General features: G+C 41.0%; 1 protein-coding gene across 2 annotated transcripts in view; it reads left to right on the forward strand.

Annotated features, from left to right (window-relative positions):
* The window catches only part of SYNDIG1 (synapse differentiation inducing 1), a 355,181-nt gene that overhangs the window by 272,164 nt on the left and 59,365 nt on the right, over positions 1-23,652 (forward strand). For both annotated transcript variants that reach the window (XM_069768971.1, XM_069768972.1), the window contains exon 3: positions 6,640-6,777. In XM_069768971.1, the coding sequence (XP_069625072.1) occupies positions 6,640-6,777 (138 nt within the window). The remainder of the gene's footprint in view (positions 1-6,639; positions 6,778-23,652) is intronic.

The raw sequence follows: 23,652 nt of genomic DNA on the forward strand, positions 1-23,652 counted from the left end.
ATGTGGCGAAATAACAGAAAACAAATAGCCTTTGGCTCAGGAAAAGAAAAACAAATGTCCAGTCCTTCCGGCTCAGTCCTGGAGCCTTGACCCACACAGGAGGGTTTCATCTCCTCACATATCTATCTCTGTTAAGCATTAGGCTTTCTTTTATATGTCTAACCACACCCAGAACCCATCACATGACCAGACATGTGGTTGTGACATCACCACAGGTCCTGAAACACATATAGGTAGCTATGGTTACATCACAGCAGCAAGCCATCTATAGGACACATATCTCCCATCGATTAGACATCCTTTAGCCACGCTACAATATATACTAGATTGTGGCCCGATTCTAAAGCATCGGGTATTCTAGAATATGCATGTCCCCGTAGTACATAGGACAATGATGATTCCAGAATTCGCGGCAGACTCTGATTGGTCGCTGATTGGTCGAGGCAACCTTTATGACATCATCGTGGCCATGGCAACCATTATGACATCTACGTCGATACTGTGCACGTCGCTGAATCAGAAACGTGGGATTTCTACGTCCTTTATGACATCATCGTCGCTGTGCCCGTCGCTGATTGGTCGAGGCCTGGCGACCTCGACCAATCAGAGATGCAGGATGTCTACGTCCTTTATGACATCATCGTCGCTGTACCCGTCGCTGATTGGTCGAGGCCTGGCGACCTCGACCAATCAGAGATGCAGGATGTCTACGTCCTTTATGACATCATCGTCGCTGAGCCCGTCGCTGATTGGTCGAGGCCTAGCGGCCTCGACCAATCAGAGACGTGGGATTACCAGGACAGACAGACAGAAAGACAGACAGACAGACAGACGGAAAAACCCTTAGACAATTATATATATAGATATATGCATTTTGGAGTGGGTACTCATTTGATGGGTTATTTTTAGCCCAGGTGTTGGCATTAAAATGTCTGCAACATCTATCTCCAAAGCATTTAGAATTGTGCATTATGGTGAGCTATTGGACTGCAAAGGGCCCATAAATTGTAACTGCACAGGGGCCTCTCCTGCCTGTGTCCACCCCTGTATTACAGTATTTGCACTATCAACAGTCTTAGTTAAAGTAAAGGCATTGTCTGCAAATTTTGGGACATGCCTGATGTACTTATATAAACTATGATTATTGTAAAACCAATATAGGAGCATACGTCCAATTCTGCGGAAAAGTCTGAGAGGCAAGAATGGCAGATTTGAAGCAGGTGATTATGGGAAAGCTTCTAAAGCTAAAATAATACCCTAATATATTGTAATGTTATCATACCTCCCATTCCTGTAAACAATTATATTGTTTTATTTATCAGGTTATTAGCAATTTATTCTTATACAGTGAATTATAGTGGTACCTTCACACCCATTGACAATGGAAAAAAGCTGACATTTATTGTTTTACTGGACTTGCCAAAAACCAGGTTACTGAGCTATCAATCATTACTTTCCTTCCACTCTAAGCAGTTTGGCACCATAGAAGACAGCTACTCCATGCCACAACTTCGTTAAGCAAAGTGCTGATTGACAGGCACTTAGTTTGATTGTTTTCCTATTGCTAAACCACAGTTTGCTAGTTCAGCTTCCTGACTCATCACACATTTCAGATTATACTGAATATCCTTCTATCGTTTTTGGCACCTTCCTGTTTCAGCTGCATTTTGTAAATGCTTGTAAAAAATACAGAATATCTACTTAAAAATATAGTTTTAAAACGCAAATTTAGCCACCCTCATACCTACACCAGTCTCAAAGTCGATGGGGCTCTTCTTTGCTTTGTTTCAATCTAAATACCTATATATTCGCACACAATTCCAATATGTTTGGACAAACAAATACATATAGTACAACAGATGCAGTTCCTTAAAATATCTCAACACATGACATATAAGACAGCAGTAGAAAGCATATCATTGCTTGTCTATTTATAGATTTTTTGAATATTGTAATTAGCACACTAATTAAACACGGTGTGTGCACAATGGAAAATGATATTAATTCCCATTCTTAAAGGGAATCTGTCAGCAGATTTTTTTTAACTGATTTGGGAGCAGTAGAATATAGGGGCAGACACCTTGATGCCAGGGATGTGTCACTTACTGAGCTGCTTACTGTAGTTTTTATAAAATCCCTGCTGCATCGGCAGGAGATTTTCAATAGAGGACTAGTAAACCTGCTGCAAGGTAGTCCAACTACACCCCTGCGGTGTGCCCCCAAGGGCTAGAGGTTACTCTGGGGCGGGCCCTTCTTCTGTACTCAGTGGGGATGTCACGGTGGCTGACCCGGTCCATGGCCCTAGGGGAACGTCCGCTGTTAATTGTGGGGGAAAGGTCTTTAAAGGGATAATGTTCGTGATGCCACCTGTGGTATTTGGTCAGGGTGACCAACGCTGCTTAGGGGTCCGCTGGGGTGATGTTATGGCAGCTAGATGGTATACCTTTCCACAGGTGAAGTATGTCCCCAGGGCTTCCCAGAGTGTAGATGGTGGATGGTGGATGATGTAAGGTGCAGTTAATAACGAGGAGCAGTCTCTTTACCTTTACTGAAGGCTTCAGCATCCACAGTCCAGGGTAGGGAGAATCCGGCCGGTCTGAAGGCAAATCCAGAGTCCCCTTATCCAGGTGGAATTCAATCGCCTTCCTCTAGCACCTGGGCATTGTAGTACCTCCCTGCTGAGCAACTCGGTAAGGTCCTCACAACTATTATAGATGTTAAGTCTCTTCTCTCTGTCCCCCTGACGGATAGGACAAACCCGTATGACTGGTGGCCTGAGGCTTTTTATAGGGACCCTAGAGACGCCCCGGCCCCCACAAGTTGCCACCCTGCCTCCTGGGTATATGGTCGGGCAGTCAACGTGGAATCAACTGTCCTGCCAGTCTCTGAAGTAACGGCATAGAGATCCTTACTCCCTCGGTGTTCTGGCTACCGGTTGTGCGCTTCAGAAGGAGGCAGCTTGCTTCTAGCTGGTCTCCCACTGATGTTCCTCTCCTGTTGCTATGACTTTGTTGCTCACTCACTGCAACACAATTCCTTTTAAAGCCTCTTTCTTGGGATGCTGCCGCATGGGATGCAGGCGTAGCTCTGTATACCGTCATCTTCCACAGGCCGCAGTCTGGAGCTGGCTGGAACCCACTCCAACCAGCCTCTGCCAAACTCGGTCGGGACTCACTGACTATCTCCTACTCCCTCCAGTCAGCTTCTGTCTAACTTCCTAACCAACCCACCAGTTTTACCTAAGTGTGAAGAGTGCCCTAATAGATAGAAACTTAGCTCGCCCTGGCGGACTGGAGTGTGAAGTGTGTTTTGTGGTTGTGATACCTGGACAGAAGATCTCCTTCATTGCCTTCAGATGTAACATCACTCCCCCTAGTGGAAGAATAACATTACTGCAACGACCAGGACTCTGGGGCGCTGCAGCCCCATCACTGACTGGCAGCTTTCTGCGTGTGCACAGTGTACACAAAAATCATCCAATCAGTGATGTGGGCAGGGTTATACTGAGCTCAACATTCAGTGAATTGGCAAATTTTCAGCAAATTAATCTGCAACGTGTGCATATAGTCTCAACAATTTCAAAACTGCAGCACCCAGTACGAGGGGCGATCCAAAAGTAATGATAATCAATACTAAACACAATGAATATAGTCAAAAAATAAATTTATGTTTCTACATAGTCTCCTAACAAGTCTATATATTTAGTCCATCTCTTTTCTAAACTTAGAATTCCCTTCGAAAAAAATTCTTGATCTTGACCCTCAAAAAAATCCCCAACAGCGGTTATCACGTCGCTATTGTCGTCAAATTTCTTGCCCCGGAGGTGTTCCTTGAGCCGAGGAAAGAGAAAGAAGTCACTGGGGGCTAGATCTGGTGAATAGGGGGGGTGTTCCACCAGGTCAAAGCCCGCTTCTTGAATGGAAGCCATGGCAACAGCAGCTTTGTGAGCCGGTGCGTTATCTTGGTGAAACAACACTCCAGCCCGCAGTTTGCCGCGCCTTTTCTCCTTGATAGCCTCCCGCAATCTTCTTATTTGTTCTGCGTAGTAGGAGCCCGTAATAGTGGCTCCCTTCTCCAAATAGTCCACCATAATAATTCCTTCAGCGTCCCAAAAAATGGACGCCATAACTTTCCCTGCTGAGCTTGACACTTTGAATTTCTTCGGCGTCGGTTCGTCGGCTCGTTTCCATGTCATCGATTGTTGTTTAGTTTCGGGATCAAAGTGGTGGATCCAGGTCTCGTCCATGGTCAAAAAACGTGACAAAAAATGTTCCTTGTCTGCTTGGAACTTTTCGAGATTTGCTATTGAAATGTCAACTCGTTTCTTCTTTTGTTCGTCGGTTAATATTTTTGGCACCCAACGCGCGGAGACCTTTCTCATATGCAATTCTTTTGCAAGGATTCTTTGAATACTGCCATATGAGATCCCTGTGACCTCAGCTACATGCCTGATAGTCACGCTTCGATCTGCCAATACAACTTCTTCAACTTTTTTCACGTTTTCTTCATGGAGGGACGTGGATGGGCGTCCTTCACAATGTTCATTTTCCGTCGATGTTCTTCCCAGCTTAAATTCCTTGGCCCAGCATGCAACTGTGGAATATGGAGGAGAAGAGTCCCCCAATGTTTCCACCAAGTCGCTGTGTATGTCTTTGGTAGTCATTTTTTTCAAGCAGAGGTATTTGATGACAGCTCTGAGCTCGTTTTTTTCCATTTTGATGTTCACTCCTCGGCAGTTCATATTCAAATGAATGTAGTTCCCGGGAATCGTGGTCTATTTAAGTAATATTTTTTTCCTGGACTAGTGGGTACCTAAGAGAGAAGAAAACATTTTATTTTAATTTCTGTGTGCAATAGAAATAACCGATTATCATTACTTTTGGATCGCCCCTCGTATAGTAAGTGACACATCTCTGTAATTAGGGTCTGTGCTCCAACATCATTCTTCTCTCAGATCAAGTAGCAAAATCCTGGTGACAGATTCCCTTTAAAGGAAAGTAATCTTTAAGAAGACCTGTCAGCAGGTTCCTTACAATTGTCTCCGCCGGGCATCTGTAAAGTGTTGCAATGCTAGGCTGCTCAGAATTGAACACATTGGACTAACCGTCCCAATTAAAGACAAGAAACAAGAGATAATGTAGCATATTTTTACCTAACACACAGCTGTTTGGAAGCTGCTCACTAGATACATATAGAGTAAAATAAAAAAAGATTATGATGGCTGGCCTCCACAAAAATCACTAAAATAATTTATACTAGGACACTTCAGGTAGAATACTGCGGGCATTTCCAGAAGCATCTAAAGGGGAACGTCGTTGTCTCAACAATGTGTGTAAAAGGTGGGCGGAGGAGGGGGGCAGCAGCCATGGTTCGCATCATCTGCACCATTCTACAGGAAAATGGGTGTGTGTACCGCTGTCACCTTAGCCTTTGTAGACCGCAAGCTGCCACTTGACTTGGCAGGCCATGGCCAGATAGAATAGAGATGAGTGAGGGAGACCAGAGGGAGACCACAGTCCAAAAATAAACCTATCTTTACTTTACAACTTGATGAGTAGCATATACTTCAGATAACAGCCAAAACCCTTAAAGAATGCTTCTTCTCAATAATGCAAAGGCAGGAAGATTACATTTAAACTTGTTACGTATCTCAAGCAAACCATTATAGGAACATCCATATTCCTTTCTGAGGACTGCAATGGTCGATGTGTGTCTCGATGTGTGGCCTTTCACAGCTAGATTTAACTCCCAGTTGATTTGTGAGGCACTGAGGACCTCACTGGATGAGGTTCATTGGTAAGACTCCTCATTACTACTCTCTAAGCATATTCAATGAGGCCACCTGGTCCTTACTGGGCCACTGCATCTTCATCTTCCTGTAGGAGAACTCTTGTCCCGGCCTGGCCATCTTTTGATCTTTAACCATCTTACCTGTTCTCACTTTAGAATCTTATTTTCTATATATAAAGGTCTGCTTAAGATCATCTTGCCTGAGAAAATGAATCCTTCCTTCAGCTTAGTCCATGCTTTTGACCCCCATGCTTGAGTTCATGAATCTTGCTGCCACTTCTTTGTCCTTTTTTCCTTCACGACATACTATTCAATATGGCCTCCATTCTTGGCACACAAAAACTCATGTAGAAGTAATTAAACCTGCGAGCACAAAGATTATAGGTCATTACTTCTCAAACACCTCTTCCTATCTGCCTAACAGGAAACTGCATTCCCTTGTGCCCATGTAACTTCATAGAACAATATTAAAACACAGAAATGCATTACGTAACCATGAGATCTTCAAGGGGGGGGTTTAGCAGCTTTTCCTTTCCATTACATGTGCACATACTCTTAAGCTGACCGTTTTAGCAATTATATTCAGCATTTGCAAACTGAGCAAAAAAAGAAAGTCTACATGGTTTGGCCAACTATGGAGATGTTACGGGCTGTCTGCTGTGATCATTCCATGAACCCATCTGTTTATTTAACCGAACTCCAATCACTTGAGGTATTTCTATGAAGACCATACAATATCCTGAATTGCTGATTTCCCACAGCGCATTATAATTGGTATACTATGTGTTTACGTTTCATGTCTGTATACCCCTTTAATACATTTTCTATTTGTTGTTTATATCCTCGTAGAGCGACTATTCAAGCGACACAGAAAGTGAAGATAACTTCTTAATGATGCCACCACGAGACCATCTTGGCCTCAGCGTATTTTCCATGCTGTGCTGCTTTTGGCCCTTGGGGATTGCTGCCTTTTACTTGTCACATGAGGTAAGTTTGAACCCGATGACAATCGTTAACACATACCTGTCAAATACTCTAAATAATGAATCTCTGCATTGTACACATCTCCCAGAAATCCTTCTTTGTTGCTTGACAAATTAGCACTATGTGTCCTTTTTTTTTTTACAACAGATTTCTAAAGAATAAATTATTCATGCATAAACCATTATGACCATGATTTTAATCCAATATATTGGCAGCATGAGAAGGTTTGCCATGTGTTTTTCTTGAGCACTTTGTAATAGGCTTGTTAAATCATTTACATTTTCTGTATTTGTAGTTCTTGGAGATATTACTTGAATTGTTTATGTCTTTTGAATAGCTTTAGAATAATTGCATTGAATAGTGTGGTAATTGCTGATATGTTTCTAACTAGTTTAGTCTTTAAGGTGGTTGTTCTTGTAAGATGGAAAGAAATGATCTCTCAGCTACACATACATTTTTTTTCAAGGAGCCATTTAATGACAAGAAATGATAGTCAATATATGGTCAAGGTCACATCTGATCTGTTCGTCATACTTGATGTTCAGGAATTAAATGAATAAAATAAAACTTTGCCGGGTGAAAAAAAGAACAAACTCAGCTGGCACCCACCTACAGTAGATTAAGTGCAAGTCGCACCATGGTGTTCAAAGAGACAGGAAGTGGTGGTGTCACTGTTCCGCCAGCTGCTGGATCTCTGCGTTCTGTCAATGGCTTTCACGATCAGGAGACAGGCAGCGTGTCAGTGGAAAATAGTGGAAAATAGATTGCCTTTGCTGTTGGTTTAAATCTGGTAAATCATTGTACCGTAGTTTTTAACCAAGGAAAAAATCTATAGAGTATTTTTTTAAAGTTTTAAAGCTCTACTCACTTCATTTTATCACGTATGAAAAAGAATATTACCATTTACCAGTGATGGAATTATCTTTTGTTGTTGACCAACCCAGAGAGTAATAAGTCTTTAGAAGAAAACATCTGATTTAGACAGATATATTTTATATTTGAGCCAAAACTTATGAGTGAATTTGTTTGGATTCGGTTGCCGAATCTGAATTTGCCATATTCGTGCCATATTGGTTCCCTATACATGCCGAATTTATGTTTCATGATCGTTCTAAACATATTTGGTAATTTCTGCTCCTATGGACTCTAATGACGTTCGGCTGTGTTCTGCGAATATTGCAAAAACAACGTTTGATGCTGATAGTATTCAGACCCAAATCCGAACAAATTCGCTCAACTCTACATATGAGTTTAAAGCATTCTTGTTAAACATTGGCTCTTCTGCAGCTTGTAGAACCAAGATCGGTCAAAGGCCACGAGAATCTAAGTCACATTCCTAAAGGCACAGTTGGTTTTGAAAAGGTAGAAAAGTCATCAGTCGAAACTGAAATTGTTACATCTTAGAGCCAAAGCGTAATAATGTTATTCTGTTTCACTGTGTCCCTGATCTGTCTTTGGAAATTATATTCAACCTGGCAGCTCCTAAAAATTCTCAGTTTTTTATGCCAGGGTTTACACCAGTATTCCAGAGCCTGGAAAACTGAGCACAGACGGTAGGCAAAAAGTGTAATATGTATTAATAATATATGACTTTTACCTGAGAAAGTTAGTGACACTAAAAAATATAAAATAAGACTTTGTTATGTGCTATAACTGAACAGGTTTCTAAATGCTAAATTGTAATAAAAGCTGTACATTGGCATCTTCCTTAATACAGTTAATGATTACTCTATTTTATTTAATGGTTTGCTTTATAGCCTTGTTTGAATTTCATTGTCCCACATTTATTAGAATCTTTGGATATTTATCTCATGTTAGGTCAAGTAACAGTGGTGATCCATATCATTCCCTTTTTACCGAGTGAAGTACTTTTTTATATCATTATTACCTTACTAATATTTAACTTTCTATTTACTTATTGTAAAACTGGTGATTGTGGACTCACTGTGCATTGGGTCGGACTTAAAAAGGAGGGGTGTAACTAAACAACTACCAGGTGTTTGGTAGAGCCTCTGATGGTGAGGATAGGCGTGACCATTGGTAGTCACCAGGTACCACTCCAAGGCAGTCCCCATCTCTGCAACAGCTGACCGTAGGGTCAGAGGTGCAGTTATGATGTACAGGATGGTAAGGAGTGCAGAGGTCAGACAGGACGGGTACACTAGCCAGGTCAGTAACAGGAGGAAACAAACACACAAGCACAAACTGGACACCAGCAGAGCAAAGTCATAAAGAACCAACATTCGGTCCAGGAATGGTGGGAGGAGTTGCCAGGCATAGAGTCTGCTGACATGGGATAGGCCAGAGAACTTAATCTCTGCAGGCACAGCAGGATTAAATTCCTGTAGAGACCGACCTAGCAACTCTAAGGAAATATAGCAAGCACAGGAGGCAAATGTCAGTGAGCCATGTGATGACCACAGTAAGTAGGGCAGTGTTGAGGAGACATTCATCTAAAGTTGTCTCTTGAGCAGCTCAGTGATATGCAGTTTTCTTGCTTCCTTTGTTCTGACAAGATAGGTACTCTTTTTTCAGCAATAGTTCTGGAGAAAAGCAGAGATGTAGTATTAGTAGATCATTACAAGGTATTTTGTAATTCATTGAGTCATTGAGAGGGGTTTATTCTGGAATCTACATTGTTATTACTGCATTTGTATGTAGAGGTAACAGCCCATTTGGATAAGCACATGGCTCAGGAACGTGAGAGCTGTGATTAGGATTCCTGCTCTGAAAACAGTCAATGCTGCCCACTAGTGGTTTTGAAAGACTTTTAACATCACCTTGTCATGAGCTCAGAGGAAGGAAAAGGGAGTTGGGCAGCTGACTGCTGTATATAAATGAATGGGTTGGATAGTGCTTGCTGGGATGTTAGGAGTTAACCCCTCTCCTGGATTGTTACTTCAGTGCATCAGCCAAATATAAAAACCCCATATAATTCTGGTATCGCTGTAATCGCACCGACCTGAAGAATAAAGTTGCAAAATCACTTACTCTATAATGCATGAAGAACGGCATTAAAGATAAATAAATCCAATTTTTCACCTGCTGTTGATTTTTTTCATTCTGCCTCCCAAAAGATTGCAGTAAGGCTTACATTTTCATGTAAATCTCTGAAATATGTGATTCAGATAGAACCTATGGCAAAAGATTCCCTATTTTGAGGCAGATGGAGGCACTGTGGACACTGTCTGACCTGTGATCTGGCAGCGTCCATCTTTTTAGCATTGCATAAAACTGCAGTCGGCCACAGTTTTGTGCTCTTCTGAAAAGAAAGACACCACTGAACAGAGACCAGACAGAGTCCAGAGTAACTCTGCTTTCTCATTATAGTGAATGGATCCCTCGGGGGTTTCATCTGAATCACGCGACTCACAGATTTATATGGAAACCCCAAAGTAAGTGCTCAGCATAGAGCGCTGATAAATGTGATCCTAAACATTATGTAAAATGTTCCCAATAAAAGCTTTGACTCAATCAACAAAAAAAGCAAGCCCTCACTCAGGTCTGTCATCTGATAACAGAAGTATAGGGGGCTTCCACGTTACTGGTAGCACAAAGGATCTGGAAAAGTGAAATGGCTCCTCACTCGCCAAAAGAAATTCAGCAAATTCTCTGCTCTCAAATCCAAATGCATCTTCCCTCCCTTATGAGCCCCACAGAGTACCTAAACCACATATTGAGGCCATGTTTGACATTTCTGAAGCAGTGAGAGCCCATCTAACTTACAAGTGCATGCCTCCAGAAGCACAGGCTGATCATAACTTACTGGTCTCTGCAAGGTGCTGTCACTGCAGCGTACTGGTCACTACAACGGCAGTTTGTTATTTTCATTTGGCAACACTCAGTGCCGCTTGTTTCTGGAAAATACCCATTTAGTCAAAATCACTACATCTGTAGATAAATTCCCCAAGTGATATAGTTTCCAAAATGGGGTCACTTGAGTGGGATTCTGCACTTCTAGCAATTAGGGGATCTGTATATGGAACCTGCAAACTGTTCTAGGAACATATGCGCTCCAGGAGCCAAATAGCACTCCGTTCCTCCCAAATCTCTCTGTATGACTTAAGGTACCGTCACACTTAGCGACGCTGCAGCGATACCGACAACGATCCGGATCGCTGCAGCGTCGCTGTTTGGTCGCTGGAGAGCTGTCACACAGACAGCTCTCCAGCGACCAACGATCCCGAGGTCCCCGGTAACCAGGGTAAACATCGGGTAACTAAGCGCAGGGCCGCGCTTAGTAACCCGATGTTTACCCTGGTTACCATCCTAAAAATAAAAAAACAAACGCTACATACTTACCTACCGCTGTCTGTCCTCGGCGCTCTGCTTCTCTGGTCTGGCTGTGAGCGCCGGGCAGCCAGAAAGCAGAGCGGTGACGTCACCGCTCTGCTTTCCGGCCGCTGTGCTCACAGCCAGACCAGAGAAGCAGAGCGCCGAGGACAGACAGCGGTAGGTAAGTATGTAGCGTTTGTTTTTTTACTTTTAGGATGGTAACCAGGGTAAACATCGGGTTACTAAGCGCGGCCCTGCGCTTAGTTACCCGATGTTTACCCTGGTTACCAGCGAAGACATCGCTGAATCGGTGTCACACACGCCGATTCAGCGATGTCTGCGGGGAGTCCAGCGACGAAACAAAGTTCTGGACTTTCTTCCCCGACCAGCGACAGCACAGCAGGGGCCTGATCGCTGCTGCCTGTCACACTGGACGATATCGCTAGCGAGGACGCTGCAACGTCACGGATCGCTAGCGATATCGTCTAGTGTGACGGTACCTTAAGTAGTACTGTACAGCCACATATGGGGTATTGCCATATTCATTAGAAATTGTGGGACAAATTATGATGCTATTTTTACCCACTTCTTGTGTGAAAATTTAAAATCTGGAGCTATAACATAATTTTGGTGGTAGAAATGTAGTTATTTTTTCTTCACTGCCCAATGATATAGAAGTCTGTGATACACCTGTAGCATCAATATGATCACTGCACCCCATATGAATTCATTGAGAGATGTAGTTTGGATAATAGGGTAACTTATTGGTGGTTCTGCTGTGTTGGCACCTCATGGGCTTTCCCAGTGGGTCATGGCATCTGCAAACATAACAGTAAAATCTGGCGCTCCTTGTCTTCTGAGCTTTGTACTGTGCCTGAAAAATCTTTCCCGATTACATGTAGGGTATTGGTGCACTCAGGAAAATATGGACCTCAACTTGCTGTAAAAAATGTTCCTATTAGCCCTTTAAAAATTTAAAAACTTGGGGCTAAAGCAACATTTTTGTGGTAAAAATGTAATTTATTCTTTCTTCGCCGCTCAATGGTATAAATTTCTGTGAAGCACTTGGTGGTTCAAGGTGCACCCCATGCATCTAAATACAGTCCTTGAGGGGTCTCGTTTGCAAAATGGGGTCACTTGTGGAGGTTTTCCACTTTTTAGGCACATCAGGAGCTCTCCAAATGGGACATAACGTCCTCTAATGATTTCAGGAAATTTTACATTCAAAAAGTCAAATGATGCTCCTTCCCTTCTGAGCCCTCCCGTGCTCCCAAACAGGTTTGTTTCCCTCATTTGGGGTATCGGCATGCTCAGGATAAATTACAAAACAAATTTTGAGGTCCATTTTTTCTTGTTACCTTTGTAAAAAAAAATGGATCTGAAGTAAGTTTTATGTGAATAAAAGTTAAATGTTCATTTTTTTCGAATTGAGAGTCCTCAGTGACTGATACCTTTTAATGGCTAACTGAAAAGATGGTAACAAATTGCAAGCTTTCGAGACTACACAGGTCTCTTCATCAGGCAAAGACTAAAATAAATTCTGAAGAATCACTATTTATGCACAACATAGCACAGAAAAAAAACATGGATAAGACAGGTGACATGAAGCAGAATTACCATGAGTAATAAACAATTATGTCCATAAATATTGGGCCAGTTCTTAGATAAGGATTGTTTTATTGTCCTCTGATTAGAGTCTCTGTTGTGATGACCCCTCATAGTCTGAGGGGCAAGTTCCTTAGTTGATGTAAAAAGACATAAACCCGTGCGACACATTCATTCCTGCATTAAGACTGTCAAAGGTCGTCATCAGTTTATATTCCCAGACTCTTCTGTCTCTCTGAGATTTGAAGCTACCTTTTAACACAAGTAATTTCATGTCCATAATGTTATGATTTGGGAGACAAAAATGTTTTGCCACAGGTAGATCCATTCTTTTTTCTCTTATTGTGTGGCGGTGAGAATTCATTCTTGTTCTAAGCTTTTGCCCTGTCTCCCCCTCATACAGACCCCCAGTTGCACATTTAGTACAAATAATTAGGTACACCACATTAGAAGTGACGCAGCTGAAAGTATCTGGTATCTTGTAGTCCTGATGTGAATTGGGGATCTTTATCTTGTCTGTGGTCATTATAAATGGACAGGTTTTACATTTTTTCTGATTGCAAGGAAAGGTACCTGCAGCTGTTGGAGAGGACAGGGAGCTCTTGACAATGATGCTTCTTAGATTTGGGGGGCTGCCTATAACACAGTAGTGGGGGGTCTGGACAAATGGATTGTAAGCGGGCATCTTTTTGTAATAAAGGTTGTAATTTCCGTGCAGCTCCCCTTAGCACCTCCAGATTTGGATTGTAGGTAACTACTAGAGGAACCCGGTTATTTTCTTCTTTAGCTTTGTAATGTAGCAGGTGATTCCTTGATATTCTGGTGGCTCTTGTAATCTGGTTTTCAATTGTTCTTGGATGTAGCCCTGATTCAAAAAGGTCTTTCTGAGGAGACCAAGGTGTTCATCCCTATCCATTGGGTTGGAACATATACGATTGTATCTGATGGATTGGCTGTAGACAATAGAGTTTTTTATGTGTTTTGGATGGAACCTGTCCCATTTAAAGTATGTTGGACGGTTGATTGGCATTTTTTTTCCACATTCCAAAAATTCCTGTGAAGCACCTGAAAGGTTAGTAAAGTTCTTGAAAGTGGTTTTGAACACTTTGAGGGGTGCAGTTTTTAGAATGGTGTCACTTTTGGATAATTTATATCATATAGACCCCTCAAAGTGACTTCAAATCTTCAAATATGATGTGGTCCCTAAAAAAATAGTTTTGTAAATTTTGTTTTTAAAATGAAAAATCGCTGGTCAAATTTTAACCCTTATAACTTCCTAACCAAAAAATTTTGGTTCCACAATTGTTCTGTTGTAAAGTAGACATGTGGGATAAAATGTTGCTTATTAACTATTTTGTGTGACATATCTGTGTTATTTAAAGGCATAAAAATTCAAAGTTGGAAAATTGCGAATGTTTTCACATTTTTGCTAAATTTCCATTTTTTTTAATAAATAAACACAAGTCATACCGAAGAAATGTTACCACTGTCATGAAGTACAATTTGTCTTGAAAAACATTCTCAGAATCAATGGAATCTGTTGAATCATTCCAGAGTTATTACCTCATTAAGTGACAGTGGTCAGAATTGTAAAAATTTGCCTGGTCATTAAGGTGCAGAACACCTTCAGGGGTAAAGGGGTTAATGAACCTAAATTAAACCATACTCACATCATAGCACAGTCCAAATAAGCCAATACTGTATCTCCTGTAACAGAATTAAGCTAATAAACAGCAATATTCCTCACTAGCCCGCAGAGAAGATAATAATCCATTTGTTCCGCGACGGGTCTAGCTCTGCTACATCTAGATGGCAGGTTGCATTGTTGCATGATGTAACTATACAGCCTGCCATCCAGCAGAGACACTGAGTAGAGTCTGCTAGTGCTGCTCATTGTCTTGTTGTGAACTCCTATGACCTGACTGACATTACCACATGTATGATAAAAGTTTTCATGCTTGCGATGCTGTCACAAAATGTCCTGGAAGTTCACAGCAAATTAACTCAGTACAACTCACTGATGGCAGCACCGTGAAAAAAGTTGATTCAGCACTTGTGCCATTTCTGGGTGGCTGTGGGCTGCTGTTTTTAGACTGGGGGTCCATATCCATGGCCTCTTACCAGCCTGAGAATACCATCCCCCTGCTGTCAGCTTTAGCTTGGCTGGTTTTCAAGAATGAGGGTACTCCTCTATTTTTCATAACCAGCCTTGCTAATGCTGACAGCTGAGGGTTGCAGCCCGCAGCTGTCAGTTTTGCCTAGCTGGTTATCAAAATTACAATAATTTTTTAAAATTATATATTGCAGCGTGTGCCATGGTTATTGCCGTCTGTGCCAAGTTGTTCTATGTATAGGAGGTGCAATTTCGTCCAGGGCACTTTGCAGGGCTTCATTGTAATGCTTCAGTGCAGAATTAGAACATGAGAGGGAGGAGATAGGGGCCAATGATGACTGCAAGTTCTTCATGAGTTTCTCGGTGTTAATGGCCTGTATGTTTCTATAAGTGTGGAAAGTGGGGGTGACCTGAGCGGGATGGCAGTTCTTGATAGAGAATGAAAGAAGGTTGTGGTCAGAGAGCAGGAGAGGGGAGTTTGTGAAATCATCCACCAAGCAAAGCTGAGAGAAGACCAAGTCAAGGGAGTTTCCATCTCCATGCTTTGGAGAGTTAGTATGCTGCAAGAAGCTGAAAGAGGAGGTTAGAGATAAAAGGTTAAAAGCAGATGGGGAGAGGGGAAAAGCAATGGGGATGTTGAAATCACCCATGATGAGGGTGGGGATGTCACAGGAGAAAAAATGTGGAAGCCAGGTGACAAAGTGATCCAGGAATTGATGGGAGGGGCCTGGAGGACGATACACCACCACCACTTGCATGGAGAAGGGATGTAGAGTCTGACAGCAAGGACCTCAAAAGAAGGGAAGACTAGTGAGGGTACTTGGGGGATAACTTGGAAGGTACATTTGGTTGATAGGAGCAGACCAATGCCTCCACATGCTCTGTTGTCCTATCTTGGGGTTTGAGAAAAGTGTAGTAAACCATATGAAAGAGCAGCAGCCGCGATGGTGTCTGACTGCTGGATCCAGGTTTCAGTAAGTGCTAGAAGGTTAAGAAAATTAGAAAGAAAGAAGTCATGGATGAAGGGGAGTTTATTACACACTGAACGAGAATTCCAAAGGGCAGAATTAAAAGAGACAGAAGGTATGCAGGGAATATTAATAAGGTTAGAGGGGCTTAAAGGTAGCCGTTGGGAGGTTTGACTTGCTATAACATGGGGGGCCGGGGTTGGGAGAGCTGTCTCCTGTGACTAGGAGGAGGATAGAAAGAGTGAGTAGATGGTTAAGTGATTTGTGAAAGCGTCTTTTGTGTTGGATGGTGGGTCTGAATGGATCTGCGATGTTTAGCAATGTGAACAGAGTATGAGTCCTATACATAGGAGAGGAAAGGACAGAGGAACTGATATGGATGGAGTGTAAGGAGTTAATGCAAGGGTGGTGAATGTGAGTGAATACAGCAGCCAGGATATAGATTAAACGAATGTATATGGTGAATATTTGCTGTGTTCCAAACGTGCAGGGAATAGAATTATTTAATTGTCTTACCTGCCTCCTGGCCTGTCTAACTGCAATTTTATACATGCCAGTACTTTGATAAAATGTACTTCTATTAAATGTGCACAAATGCCCCCTGCACACATGCCTCCCCAGGCAGTGTCTCAATATATAGGAGGCTAGCTCTTAAATCTTACTTTTCTTTCTCTGGTTAGCAATCAGTCAAACTAAGTTGAGACAGTAGGACATAATACATGTAGTGAAAAGATAAGTGTCCAGGCCTACAAGGATCATACACCACTTTGAAAAGTTACTTGACCTCATAGCATAAGGGGACAAGCAGAGTAAGCTGAAAGAACTAAATACCATTATATATGCAGCTACGATGAATAACATTTGCAGGACTCATGAAGGAATTCAGAGCAGTAGCTTGAATTAGTTAAATACCTGTATAAAGAGAATAGAGATACGTATTAGATTCATCAATGTTATAATTGGTAGTACTTTGATAAAATGTACTTCGATCATTCGAACATTCCCAGAACCTTTATCCATTCCTCTTAGGAAATACTTTGCAGTCCTCTCACCATCCTGGTTGCTGTTCTCTGAACTTATTTAAGAGTTTACTAGTTGTGCCACTGGGTGCCATTTTGCTAGAATTGCAAAGATCTAATTACCAAAAATTTGGATTTTTGGCGAAAATCTGAGTAAATTAGATTAGTTTAAATATCCAAATAGCCTCTTCAGGAAGGAAGAGAGCTTCAACTCTAGTTCAACCTTGAAGCAATCCTAAAAGTCAATATTGAGCCTTTAACTAGCTTTGTAATATAATTTAGGATAAGATGCAAACCAGAAATGCCATTTGCAGACATGTGTTTCAGGGTATTTGCCCATCATAATTCCAAAGCAGGAGTCATGGGTGACCTATGACAGGGTCTAAATCTAAAGGTTTCTAGAACATCTCTACTATCCGAAGGATATGTGATAAATGTACTTTCGGTGGTAGTGGTGACCCCCTATAACAGTGGTTCCTTGTCACTTGCTGCTCTAATCTCTTTGTGTCTACGGAAATAAGGGGACCCTTCCCCGATCAATTTTATCACTTATCTTAATTGTGGGATAACCATTTTAAAATTTCTGGTAAATACCATACATTGATCTTGTCTATTGTACCAAGTGGCAGAAAACTAGTGATGGGGTAGGGGAAGACAGTAGGGCGCGTTAGACTCATGAAAACAACAAACCTATAACTACAATCTATAAAAACATGTAGTATAAAATTTCTAAGTCACTGTAATGAAATGCGTAGATTTAATGCCCTTTATTGAATAGAAGAAGATACCAGAGATCATGAAGGCTTAGTAAAAGGTTATGATTGAATCAGATTAATGAATTATATTGTGTCTGTAGCCATTTCAGACGAGTGTATTATGATAAAGGACATATCAATGTTTGACAGAGCGGAGCTGCATTTTATCTTGACATTTGTCTGGCTCAGAATGCAATGCATTAAGAGGAAAAAATCATTAATGCTCTAAAAACTCAATACAAGCAAAACCCGTGAGCGACAAGGAGAAGTTGCACATGTCATGGATGTGTACGGGATGGGAATACATGTGCAGGACTGAATTAGAAACATTGCAATGCACTCCGAATACTTTCTCCTTATTATAATAATTTTTCTTCATGCTCATATTTTTTATTTGTTTATGACGATAGACATTAACATATTGGGGAGCTACTGCTTCAAGAGCCAAGAGGTTTTCTAATGATATTGAAGTGCATACAGCTCTGCCACCATTATGACATAATAAATAATTCTGCACAAAGTCTTGCTAATTAAATGTGTTTCTGTGGTTAAAGACTAAAAACTTAAATGATATAGTCTGATCCTGGAATCATATTCTATACTTACCAATGTTGTAAAGCCCAAAAGAATGACATTGGAATGCTGCCCCCAAGAACAGCCAGGAACATGGCCAAAATGCCATAACCTGCGTCTAGCACCTCTTTTTCTCTCTGCTAGTTCACTCTCTTCCCTATCTACCAATAGAGAAACAGTCGGAGGTGAGGTTTCCAATATAAACATCATTTATTCGTTAAAATAACAATACAAAAATAATTAAATATAACAATCCACATGAGAAAGAGTACATGTCAGAAGGAAAAAACCATCAGGAGGTAAGTAGGCCATGTAGGGATCACGGACATGGCCTACTTACCTCCTGATGAAGCCACAGGCGTGGTGAAATGCGCGTCGAGGTGATTAAGTGCGGGTCGGACACTTGGGCTAATATGACCGCAGGTAATATACACTATTTGCTGCTCTAAGGCCACAGAATGTATTTTTATGGTTATACAGGCTTATGGGTTTAGTGCAATACTAACGGCAGTACCTTGGGTTGTTAGGCGCTTTTGGTGCCATCCATTGGTACTTATTATAATTGATCGCCTGGGCACTAGCATTAGAGCTTTGATATATATACCGTATTTTTCGGACTATAAGACGCACCGGACTATAAGGCGCACCCAGGTTTTAGAGGTGGAAAATAGGGAAAAAATATTTGAAGCAAAAAAATGTGGTAAAATATTTAATAACATAAGTAACATACTATTATATGTGGTGTTATTATATATAATAGTATGTTATTATGTTGGAAGCTGCGGGACCAGTGTGGTGTCTGTACAGTACTATATGAAGATGCTGGAGGGTGAGTATAAGAATGGGGGCACAGGGCTTATATTGAAAGCACCACTCCAGCACTGCAAAATAACACTGGAGTGCTGCTTTAAAATCCCATGGGAGAACTATAACTCCCAGCATGTCCTGCAGATCCTATGACATGCTGGGAGTTATAGTTCACCAAAGGAGTGGCAGAGTGCTTTATTGTGTTTTGTAAAGACTAACCACTTAATTGTGGCAGGTGAGTGGTGAGGTAAAAGCATCCCATGACTGCACACAGAGCCCTCCCTCTTGTTTCCTTTCCACAGCACAGGTTATGAGGAAGCTGCAGATTCTAGTGGGGAGCCTGAAGGACCTGTGATGATGTCAAGAAGAGGGAGGGCTCTGAGCTGCCATGTGATGCTTCAGCCCGCCCACTTCTGACATCATCACAGGTCCTGTTTGTGCACAGCACTCAGCGTCCAGCCCAGGCATGGCAGGCAGGTATGCAGCGATCTCCTGTCTCCTCTGGCCCCTGCTGCTGCTGCTGCCTCCTCCTCCCCGGACACACAGACCTCCCCAGCTGCTGCAGGAATCAGCGCTGAGGAAACCATGTGTGTCCCTGCTTAAGTGCAGTATTCATTTGCTGCTCCCAGCTCACTGCTCAGCTGATAGGTGGGCGGGGAGCTGCTAATGAATATTCACTGCACTTAATCATCGGGACCACATGGTTTCCCCAGCACTGATTCTGGGCAGCAGGGACATCCTGAAGTGGCATAACAGTGCGATCCCACTCACTGCTGCCCCCCTCCCCACATGCTACATCCGTACCATAAGACGCACCCACACTTTCCTCCCAAATTTGGAGGAAAAAAAGTGCGTCTTATAGTCGGAAAAATACGGTATGTAGTATCCTGTGTGATTTATTGGGTCTACTCTTGCCATGGTGTCCTGTTCCCGTTATGTCTCTTTCTCTGCCGACATCTATTTACAGATGGTTTTTTCCTTCTGACATGTACTCTTTCTCATGTGGATTGTTATATTTAATGATTTTTGTATTGTTATTTTAACGAATAAATGATGTTTATATTGGAAACCTCACCTCCGACTGTTTCTCTATTGGTAGATATGCGTATGTGGAGGATTCTATTTCCCTTCTCTATCTTGGGTGTTTTGATTTGAATATGAGGTGTTCTTTTTCAGTGTATCACTCTTTTCCCTAGTTCTGTAGAATGAAGTGATGAAAGCAAGTAATTGCAGGATCAAACCACACAGGTTTTTATTGCATTATGTAACTTTGATCTGTATTAAATCTATATACACAAAAAAGTAGACTTGTTAATCATGATTATTTGCAATGTTTCTTGGTATTTATTTATTTTAGATGTATTTGAGCAAGAAAAAAAATCTAGATAGCCTTCAAGATGTTAAAGAATATTAGGAAATAATATATCCATACATTTAAAATTCTGCTCACATATCTTTGATAAACTTGTGCAATTTTCTGTTTACATAGTAGAATGTTACAGCGCATTTATGGGCTATCCTCATAGGATTAAATATTTGCCAACATTTAACATGCAAAATTTGGGACATTTAAGCCACGTACCAAGACTGCCAGGGAACACCCCAAAATACTCAGGAATGCCCCCAACATGCCATGATTAGATATGGTCTTTTTAAGGTCTACTCCTTTCAATGTCTGGTGCGGTGTACTGCCCTGGTAAAATAAGGACTATTGGCAAATATGTTAAACATGGGTATATGTGACACTTTCAAATTGTTTGACCCATTACATTCAGTAGTAAGCAACAGTACGTGTACAATGAAGACATGCCAGGGAGAACTAATGCGTATTACCAATAGTCCTCATTTAGTTGTGTCTGTCCTGCAAACTGGTTCTCAAAGAGTGGGGGGCTTAAAAATACTACTGGCAAGAAGGCTGTTTGGGGGAATTCCTGGCCACGGCCTGATGATCCTTGTGGTAAGACTTGAATTTCTTACATTGTGGATTGGAAATGTTGATAAATGTGCTAAAGGTCTTTTTTTGGAGCGGTTAATAACAACTATTTCACTTTGTATTTACAAAACCGCGTAAGTGATGCTGTTACATTGTTAATAAAGTTAACTGCAAATAACAAAAAAAAAATGCACAGAGGAGTCATGAAGAACATCTTTAGAGGTGGCAGACATGATGCTGAAATGCTGCTGTAGATCAAGATACCGAATATGAACTTCTTAATATATAACTACTGACTTATTGTGACCTGTCGATTTCTATTTTTTACATTTAATGTGTTGGAAGCTAAAAATATTTACAAGAATATGAATATGAGCAACTTCAAAGAGGTGAGTCCTCAGTATACAGTAGATGGTTACTACCAAACATGGTTCAAGGGAAGACTACTTGAGAAATGCAACCGCATCTTGAAACTTTACGGAACATTGTTTTTTTAGGGAACAAAGGCTAAATCTTCAGGACTCACTCATGGAAAATTTACTATTGCACAAACTCCTTAAAATGTTAATGCAGACTATGATATAAAGGTCTCAGAAGACACAAGGCACCATAGCTTGCTGGATACAGGCTTCATTTCTGCACATTGATCAAAATGGACTTTCCTGTCCACCATCAAAAGCAGCTGCAATGAGCAAAGGAGGATCAAAACTGGACAAAAATAAACAGGAAAAGATAACCCGTGATGGTGAATCACATTACTTCTTTTACATCAGGATGAACAGTGGAATAAAAAGCAAAGTGTCAGATGACATGTGGTGCTTTGAGAAATACCATGCATTGCTACTTTCATTCATGTGTTTGTTTGCTCCTCAATAAGTCATTTATTCTGTAAAGTTTGGTGATAAAGGTTGCCTTAGTGACCTCTAAATTCGTGGATACATTTCTACAAGGTCATGTAGTATCTTTGTTGTGACATAAGAGAAAATAGTCATGTTCAGGAGCTTGTAGCAGCACAAAAAACCCTGTAAAAATGGTAATAGCCATAGGCAATAGGGTGGGAGCTGTGTACTGATAATGAATTAATAAAAAAAAAGTAACAACAATACTAATTACACTTTAATGTCTATAAGATTTTTTTTTTCATAAATATTGCTTTGGGAGTAGGGGGGGGGGGGGGGCTGTAGAACTTTATGTTGTATCATGTGAGCATAATTTCATTAATGTTACTTCCGTATCTGTTTCATTACATTTCCAATATAGGTGATTGAATAGTCATTCTTGTAATTAGTAATTAGGTGTTTTCTAGTCAAAAGGAAACAAAGAAATCAAATATTTTGAAATTTGACTTCGCCAAGGTACGGATTTTTTTTTTTATAAAATATGATTTTTAAAAAAATTGCCTGAAATTACTTCAACTGCCCTGAAAGCATATGTATGACACTCAGATGTCTACTAGGACTGCATCCAAACCCTTTTTAATCTCTTTAATGCAAACACAGACTTAGTAATGTCACAGGGCCCTCACTGTTGAATTTGATGGTAATCCGCTTGTAAGCAATAGTGCATTTAATAACACAGAGCACTTACAGACTTTTCATATCTGTTAAAATGAAAAAAAAATCCCAAAATTAGCACAGCTGTTTGTGACAAGGAAGCATTCCATTTGACACTGATTTCAGATATGTATTTTTTATGTCAAACGATTGTGCTGTCTTGCTTCTGCTTTCTAGTGATTAAGAATGAAGAAAAATTGTACAACTGAAATTAAAACACAGCAGAAAAGATATCAGCTTTACCATATCACTGATCAATCACACAGAGTCTGGCACTGCTGCTGGCACCTTTTCTATCTCTTTCTCTCTGTCAATTGAATCTCTATATTATTTACAGACTACTACTCTCTTCTTCTCCTGTGCTGCAGTTAAACAATGCATTACTGTCTGGAGTACTTGTCCAAAGTTTAAGGGCTTTCTCTTCCCATCTGTGATCCTGAGCTGTGACCTCTGACTCAATCTGTACTCTCACTTTCCTAAAATCACCATAAAATGGCTGTTGCATTCCCTGCCTAGGTTTTTATGCAAGCTACAATTGTCCTTCCTCTTTGTCTGTGCTATGTTATGTGATCTGATACCTGCAAGGCATTATATGAAGGCCCACATGGTGGCACCTGAGGTCATGTCAGCCTGCTCTTGCTGATGCAATCTTCTGCAGTGTGTTCAAAGGCGTCGGGCATTTTTTTGGCAAAAATTGAATCACCAGTTGATTTGTTGAGATTTGTAAATTAAATACAAACTTGGACTCCAATTCGATTAATCTTTAACACCAAGTAAAAGCACAAAACAAGTCTCTAAAATTTCCTTTATCTCCACTTGACATAACTTTTGCCTTATTCCCTGCATTTTTGTATAAAGAAACCGCTTGTAGCTTTCAGCTGCAGGACCTACAGTTCTTAGCGCTCACATTCGACCAAACAGGAATAAGCTAAAATGAGTCTTACAGATTGCCATTTCAATAAAAGCCTCGAAGAAGAGAACCTACAGCGTGTAAATATATTACTCACAGCAATAAAGTGCACCATCCCAGTGGCATGCCAAGAAAGTCTAGAGGACACATCCAAGTCATGCTGCCTGAAGTGAATAGAAGAAACAGTTGACACTGGGGAGAAAGATGCCTAATAACTCTGTCGTCTCTTGTGTTTAGAAAGGTTTTTATGAGGATTATAAATTTGTCTGGAAAACCCATTCACTTACATGAGTTGTGATACCACATACAAACCTTATAAAAACAAAACATTAAAACTCTTTCAATAACTGCTGTTGTTGTCATAAAA

The sequence above is a fragment of the Ranitomeya imitator genome, chromosome 5, assembly GCF_032444005.1.
Source record: "Ranitomeya imitator isolate aRanImi1 chromosome 5, aRanImi1.pri, whole genome shotgun sequence".
NCBI lineage: Eukaryota > Metazoa > Chordata > Amphibia > Anura > Dendrobatidae > Ranitomeya > Ranitomeya imitator.